This window comes from Callospermophilus lateralis, chromosome 4 (assembly GCF_048772815.1).
Source record: "Callospermophilus lateralis isolate mCalLat2 chromosome 4, mCalLat2.hap1, whole genome shotgun sequence".
In the NCBI taxonomy this organism is placed as follows: domain Eukaryota; kingdom Metazoa; phylum Chordata; class Mammalia; order Rodentia; family Sciuridae; genus Callospermophilus; species Callospermophilus lateralis.
Genome location: NC_135308.1, coordinates 157,599,213 through 157,606,650, shown reverse-complemented (window position 1 = coordinate 157,606,650; position 7,438 = coordinate 157,599,213). Strand labels below are relative to the sequence as shown.

Below are 7,438 nucleotides of genomic sequence, written 5' to 3'. Positions count from 1 at the left end.
ACTCTCCCCGTGGGGAGGAGACCCCTGCCCCCCACGTGTCCCCTTTCACTTTTGTAAAGGATGAAAATAAAGGCAGTGGGCGTGCCCAGGTGTGGTGTGTCTGACTCGGGGGGCAGGGGACAGGCCGGGAGCTGGGGAGGGAGGACGGAGTCCATGGCGGTTCCTGGGAGGCCCTCACTCCCGGCCCTCCCTCCCCTCACTTGAGCATCGCCCTAGGGCTGCCCTCGCCCTCAGATCCAGCCCCCGTGTCCACTCCAGAAACCCAGGAAGGAGTGGGGGAGGTGGCAGTGGCCCAAGTCGGGGACCACCGGCTCCCGGCCGCCTGAACACAGCGGCCTTTGTCCCAGCCCCCCACCCCCACGTTCCCAGGCCGGATTAGCCTTATCCAGGGGAGCCGGGAGCCCTCCTGGAATGTGGCCCGGGACTGTGGGGCAGCCAAGGGGCTGAGGTGACAGGGCTGCGGGTCTCTCCAGCACAGGCTGTGCCCCCAGAACCAGGTCCCCTGGGCAGCTCTGTGTGACTTCCACCTGATGCCCCAAGGTAGAAGGGGTGTCCTTGTCCGTCTTTGGGCTGGGACAGGTCACCCCGCCGTGGAGGCCCACCTGGCCCAGTGTTCATGGTCCCTCTCTGCAAAAGCCTCTTAGTGCAAGGCTGGGCGGGGGCAGGGGTGGGGGACATTCTAAGCCCCAGGCGGGGGAGGGAGTCCGCAGGAGAGCTCTGGCCACTGCACCAGGAGCGCTGGGCAGAGGGGGTCTGCAAGACCCATCCAGAAGCTTCCCTGCAGGCCTCGGGAGATGTGAGGCAGCACCCCAACTCCGGCTTGGTGAGTGTGGGTGAGGCCTGCCGGACTCTTTGGTCCCTGTTCTAGCAGCTATGGTGGAAGGGGACAGGTGAAGCCAAGTCCTGGGGCGGGTGGAGGGCAGAGTCACAGACCCCCTGGGGAGGGGGCCTGTCTTGTTAATGCCAAGAGGGAGGGCACAGGCCCCCAGAGCTGCAGGAGGGAAGGAGGCTGTGCTGGGAGCCCTGGGCTGCTGCTGCCCTCTGGGCTGGTCCACCCTCCTCCTCGGCCACAGGGCCCAGGGGGCTGTGAAGAGACCCCCAGCTGGAGCTCCAGGGTCTCTGAGCCGTCATCCATGGATGGAGGGTGGATGGGGAGCTGGGCTGCCGGGTTGAAGGCAGGGCTACCTCCTGGGCCTCTCAAAGGTCCCCACTGGGCCAGGCTCGGTGCCAGCGGCTCGGGAAGCTGAGGCAGGAGGATGGAAAGATCAAAGAAAGCCAACCTCAGCAACTCAGCAAGACCCTGTCTCTGAAAGGGCTGGGGATGTGGTCAAGTGCCCCTGGGTGGGCACTTAACCAACCAGAGCCTTCTGTAAAGGTTCAGAGCTTGGCACAAATAAATAAATAAATAAAATCTCACTGTCCAGTGGGAGCCAGAGCCCTCCCTGACCCCAAGGTTTCCAGCTGGCCTAGGAGCCATCATGCAGGTGGGAAAACAGACCACAGAACAAACAGGGCCTGGGCTGCACCTCAGCACCCGCTTCTGAGACAAGGCTGGGGTCTGCGGTCACAGTTTCCCTGTGAGGTTCTGGTGACAACAGTCACTCCTGATCATGGAGAGAAATCAACATCCCATAAGCCACAGAGAAAGATCGACCGCTCAGGCCCTCTCTGCCGCTGACATCCGACCCACTGAGTGCGCCTGGTGTCCAGAGGCTGCCACGTGTACTCACTGGCAGTCCCAAGCACCCCCTGGGCACCTGCTGGCTGCCGGCCTCTCACCTCCTTCTCCCGCGTCACCAGGTCCTGAGGGGAGAGGTGCCCTCCCGGGAGCCTTCCTGAAGCCAAGCCTCAGGTAACCAGTCACCTCGCCGCTCCCCTTGCAAGAGGGGCAGGCTTCCCCTGGGTCCCTCCTGCTGCGGGGCTCTCCGGGTCCCCTCCGCCTCTGAGCCCTCCATCCCCCTGCCGTGTGCTACAGCCTCACTTGCTCTCTCTTTTCCCAGCAGCAGCCGTGGTGATGGGCGCTGGCGGCCCCAGGCCAGGTGTGGGCCCCCCAGACGGCGGCTGGGGCTGGGTGGTGCTGGGCGCCTGCTTCGTGGTCACGGGCTTTGCCTATGGCTTTCCCAAGGCCGTGAGCGTCTTCTTCCGCGCGCTCATGCGCGACTTTGGCGCTGGCTACAGCGACACGGCCTGGGTGTCCTCCATCATGCTGGCCATGCTCTACGGAACCGGTCAGCGCCCCTCCCAGGGCCTCCACTCCCCAGGGGCCCAGGACTGGAGGGTTGGGTCAGGAACCAGCAGAACCAGACCCCTGAAACATCCCTAACCCCCTCCTTCCTGCAGAAACTCTGTACCAGAGGGAGGGAAGGGGACAGGAAAGGGACAGCAGGCCCAGCTGACCTGGCCAGCTCGGTCAGCTGCAGGGTGGAACAGGGGCTCCAATCCTGCCAACCGACATGCACCCACTATTCCTCCCGGCTAGGCAAGCCCTCTACGCTGCCCCAGCCCACCCACCTGTTTTGCTATGGAAACTGAGGTGGCAGGAAGCATCCTGTCCCTGTTGCCCCAACCACCTGTGGATGGGGGAGGGGATGAGGGGCGACTGGGGGGGAGGCAGCCGGTGGGATTCCAGGCTGTCAGTGGGGACTTGGAGTTGTGAAGATGAAGACGGAGAGAAGCCACCCTTTCTGCCTTGGGTTCTGGGTCTCAAGAGCCATGAGGGATGGGAGCTCTGGTTCAGGACAGAGCCTTTCCCCACCACCCCCACCGCCCCCTCCGCCTGTCCTCGCCAGCCTGTGTGACCTGGCCAGACACTGCCCTCTCTGAGTCTCTGGACGAGTGCGACTTTATCCCTTCCAGGCTGGGAGTTCCGTAGCCTGGCTGATGTCCCCTGGGGCGGGGGGATGGGCCACCTGGCCTCGCTGGTGAACCTGCCCTGCCCACAGGCCCCGTGTCCAGCATTCTCGTGACTCGCTTTGGCTGTCGCCCGGTGATGCTGGCGGGTGGGCTTCTGGCCTCAGCGGGCATGATCTTGGCTTCCTTCGCCACGCGCCTGCTGGAGCTGTACCTGACGGCCGGGGTGCTCACAGGTGAGGGGCACTGCTCTTCTCCCCCGCCCGGTGGGGGTGCGGGTCGGGAGACCTTCCTGTCAGACAGTCCCTCCTGTCCTTAATTTCCCCACAAAGTGCCCTGGCTCAGTTCCCCAGGGGTTTGCCCTTCCCGTCGGCCCGACCTCTCGCTCCTGTTGGGGCGGGGCGGGGTGCCCTGGGGAGCCGCGCCCAGCGCCGCCTCGCCCGCAGGCCTGGGCCTGGCCCTCAACTTCCAGCCGTCGCTCATCATGCTGGGGCTGTACTTTGAGCGGCGGCGGCCTCTGGCCAACGGGCTGGCGGCGGCGGGCAGCCCGGTGTTCCTGTCTGCATTGTCGCCGCTCGGCCAGCTGCTGCTCGAGCTCTTCGGCTGGCGCGGCGGCTTCCTGCTGTTCGGGGGCCTCCTGCTGCATTGCTGCGCCTGCGGAGCAGTCATGCGGCCCCCGCCCGGGCCCGGGCCCCGGCCCCGGCCACGTGCGGACCGCGAGGAGGACTGCGCGGGGGACGCCCCCAGAGAGGCGGAGGCGGATGCCGAGGGCACGAGGTTGCGGTTGCGCGAGGCGCCCCCTGGCGGCCGGGCCCGCCGGCGCCTGCTGGACGTGGCCGTCTGCACCGATCGTGCCTTCATCGTGTACGTGGTCACCAAGTTCCTGATGGCGCTCGGGCTCTTCGTGCCTGCCATTCTGCTGGTGAACTACGCTAAGGACGCGGGTGTGCCTGACACCGAGGCCGCCTTCCTGCTGTCCATCGTGGGCTTTGTGGACATCGTGGCGCGGCCAGCGTGCGGAGCCCTCGCGGGTCTGGCGCGCCTGAGACCACACGTCCCCTACCTCTTCAGCCTGGCCCTACTGGCCAACGGGATTACCGATCTGAGCAGTGCGCGCGCGCGCTCCTACGGCACCCTTGTCGCCTTCTGCATTGCCTTCGGCCTCTCCTATGGCATGGTGGGTGCGCTGCAGTTCGAGGTGCTTATGGCAGCTGTGGGTGCGCCCCGCTTCCCCAGCGCGCTGGGCCTGGTGCTGCTCGTGGAGGCCGTGGCTGTGCTCATCGGACCGCCTTCTGCAGGTGCCCCCCGCAGGAGGAGGGGATGGCAAGGCTTAGTGCCACTTAGTCCCTGGGAAGCTCTCTCCCTGTCCCAAATGGAACTTTGGGGATGAGGGGAAGGGACCAATGACAGAGGCAGCGGGTGGGTGGACTCCCCCTGTGGCCCACCCCTCCCCCAAGCAGGAACCAGCTGTGAGTGGAGAAGGAAAAGCCAGGGAGGAGCCAGGAAGAAGCCAACCTGATAAGGCCCCCAGCCACGGCAAGCAGGGGTGCAAAGGCCCGGGAAGCGAGGGTGCTTATTCTCATTTTGCAGATGGGAAAACTGAGGCACCGAGGCACTGAGGCACTGAGGGCCAGGACAAGTTGCAGTCTCAGAGTTAGAACCATAACCTGCCCATGCTCACTGTCCACCCCTTGAAAACAGTGTCTGGATGGCTTAGTTCCTGGACCTGTAAGGGGGACAGCTACGATGTCTTTGGGAATCAGACTCAGGGACAGTGTGAAGGTTCTTAGAGGGCAGCCAGCAGGAGGAGAGGCACCTGCGCCTTCCACTGTGCAGGCTGCTTGCAGGGCGATCTCCGTCCATCACCTGCCTTGGGCAGTCACCATGATGATGGCCAGGGGTGGTGTCCTGTAGAGCCCCCTGGGTGGGCACAGCATGAGCAGGTGCAGGGTTTGCCTTGGACCTTAGGAGTGAGGCAGGACTAAGACTGGAGAGACCGGAGTTGGGGTCACATGTCTTCCTGGGTTGCCAGAACAGCAGGAAGGTGAGCAGGATGGGGTAGTGACAGGGATGGAGGAGGCCACTTGTGCTGGGGCCCCGGCTGCAGCTGAGTTGAGGGGAGCTGCCCATCTTCCCTCCAGGATGGGACTAGCATTGCCCTCATCAAGCTTTATTAACCTGCCAGACCCAGTGGCACTCATGGGCATCCTAAACCCAGCCCCCAGAGGCTTAGGAGCCCACCTGCCATTTCTTGTCCCTGGATTGGTTCTAATGACCAGAGAATGCATCTCTACAGGGCTGAGTTTGGGAGGGGTGGACTGGCTGGCTGGGCAGGGACCAGGATGTTTGGAGGAAGGCTGCTCAGAGGAATATAGGTAGGACAGCTGGCCTGGGGGATACCAGGGAACTTCCTGAAGGTCACAGACTTGATTGCTCAGCCACAAGAATGCTCCAGAGAGAGGGTGGGGCCCCCAGAGGAACCACAATTTAGGGGATAAATACTTGCAGTTAGAAAATTTTTCAGGTGCCAGCATCTGTGAGGTCCTGCCTGATTCAATCCCCAGAGTGCACACATGCACACGAGCGTGCGCGCAAGCACACGCACACACACGCATCAGGGCAGAGGCTGAAGCCTGCTCAGTCGGGTGCTCGAGGCCCAGGGAGGGCAGGAGGCTGGAGGAGGATGAACCATGTCCCTGAAGACCGGGGCCGTGTGTAGAAAGAGCAAGAGCTGGAGTCCCAGGAGAAAGGGTTAAACCAGGGCCCCTCCCCACTGCCACCTGGGCAAGTCACAGGACACTTGTACCTGGACACATGCAGTACCTTCTGTACTCTATAAAGAGCTGCCTCACCCCGAGTCCCACAGTGCTTAAGAGGCCCAGGGAGAGGGAGTGACATTTCTAAAGTCTCAAGGGGCAGGACCTGTGTGGGGCTTGGTGTCTGTAGAATAGGATAAAGACAGGGGCATGTGACAGTCACCAATGAGCCCTACCACATCAGCAGCACTGCCTTTCACTGAGGGTGACCCGCCCAGGCCCTGACCTCCTGTCCCCACCCCCAGGCCGCCTGGTGGACGCACTCAAGAACTACGAGATCATCTTCTACCTGGCTGGCTCAGAGGTGGCCCTGGCGGGGGTCTTCATGGCTGTTGCCACCTACTGCTGCCTGCGCCGCTCTCGGGACACCCCACCTGGCCCCACCACTGGTGGGGCCAGTGACACTGAGGACGCTGAGGCGGAGGGAGAACCTGAGCCCCTGCCTCCCGGCACCCAGGAGCCCCGCAGCCTCGAGAGCCTGGAGGTGCCCAGCCCCCGGGCTGGGTCTGTGGGACAGGAGCGGGAGGCAGACCCAGGGCGGAGTCGGGAGTCTGTGTAGCACTGGGCGCGACCCCAGGCTTGCCCTCTCAGAGGGCCTCTCAGAGGGCCTGGTCAGAGTGACTTGTCCTCTCAGAGGGCCTGGTCAGGGTGGTCCCTCCAGGGAGCAAGTTTGGGCTGCAGTTGATCCCTTGGGTATCCGAGGAATGTCCTTCCTGCTGCCGGCCTCTGTCCCCTCGCCAGTGAAGCCGTGTGGACTGACAGGAACTCACATTGATAAAGCTCAGCTGAAGCACGAGTTCTGTGCCTGCACCTCCATCCGGGATCTGGTCACCACCAAGTTGGGGGAAGGGTGGGGGTGCTGAGGGGTCTCCCCAGGGGCCCTGGCTGCTGGAGTTGGGCAGTGCCAAAGACAGATGGAGGGCCAGGGAGACGTCCCAGGCCGAGACCCGGCTGTGGCCGAGCTGTGCACTGAAGCCCGGGGGCTGCCGTCTACCTGCCTCTCCCCATCCAGGTGGCCGGGTGTTGGTAGCACCTTAGGCTTGAGGGTGGGTGTTGCTCACAGATGGGGTCAGAGTAGCCCGAGAGAAAGAAGGTCCCAGGGTCAGTGTGGGCATTGGAAGCTGTGCTGCGGCCTGGGCAACAGGAGAGCATGGGGCCCTACTGTCCTCTGCAAGGGGTGCACGTCCCCTCCCCGTCCTGAAGGCACCCTTCCTCTTGAGAACTCGCCTGTCCCAGAGGCTATTGCTCTGGACGGTGCTCCTGAGGACACCTGTGGCCTGTGGACAACCTGGTCATCACTGTCCTTGGCATCTATCTGCTTCCTCAGGAGTCTCAGTGCCATCTTCCCTCCTGCATTTGTCCCATGTGCAGGGACCTTGTCCTGCCAACACAGCCAGCCATGGTGGCCCTTTCCCACTGTCTGGGTGGACCTTCCTACAGGTGCCTGGCTGACTCATCCTTTATACCTGTCGTCCCCCAGGCCACCAGAGCAACACTGCACTTAACGCCCCCGAGGGCTGACCTGGGGTCAAGCACCTTTCCAAATGTCAACTCCTGTGATCCCCAGCCATCTGCTGAGGCCGAGGCCATCAGTGTCCACCACTGCTGCCCACACTTTGCAGTCTGGGGAACTGAGGCCCAGGGTGGCAGAAGCCAAGTCTGTGGGGCAGGGGCAGTGCCCTTGGCTGCCTCTTCAGAGGTGGAGTGGCCTGTCAGCTCCACAGGGACCCCAGGGATTCCTGGTGCCAGCCCCTCTTGCTCTGTGCCCCACA

At 63.6% G+C, this 7,438-nt stretch overlaps 1 protein-coding gene across 1 annotated transcript; it reads left to right on the top strand.

The window, feature by feature from the left end:
* Positions 1–2,014: 2,014 nt before the first annotated feature.
* On the top strand, positions 2,015–6,225 carry Slc16a8 (solute carrier family 16 member 8). The gene is made up of 4 exons (XM_076855434.2): positions 2,015–2,228; positions 2,943–3,086; positions 3,297–4,148; positions 5,912–6,225. The coding sequence occupies exons 1-4, from the start codon at positions 2,015–2,017 to the stop codon at positions 6,223–6,225; spliced, it is 1,524 nt and encodes a 507-aa protein (XP_076711549.2).
* The last annotated feature ends 1,213 nt before the right edge of the window (positions 6,226–7,438 follow it).

What these genes read in the sequence shown, in the direction of transcription:
- Slc16a8 (XM_076855434.2), top strand. Translation starts at nt 2,015, where the DNA reads ATGGGCGCTGGCGGCCCCAGGCCAGGTGTGGGCCCCCCAGACGGCGGC. An exon ending in GGCCATGCTCTACGGAACCG is followed by an intron (nt 2,229 to 2,942) that starts GTCAGCGCCCCT and finishes CCCTGCCCACAG; the next exon opens with GCCCCGTGTCCAGCATTCTC. An exon ending in CATCGGACCGCCTTCTGCAG is followed by an intron (nt 4,149 to 5,911) that starts GTGCCCCCCGCA and finishes CCCCACCCCCAG; the next exon opens with GCCGCCTGGTGGACGCACTC.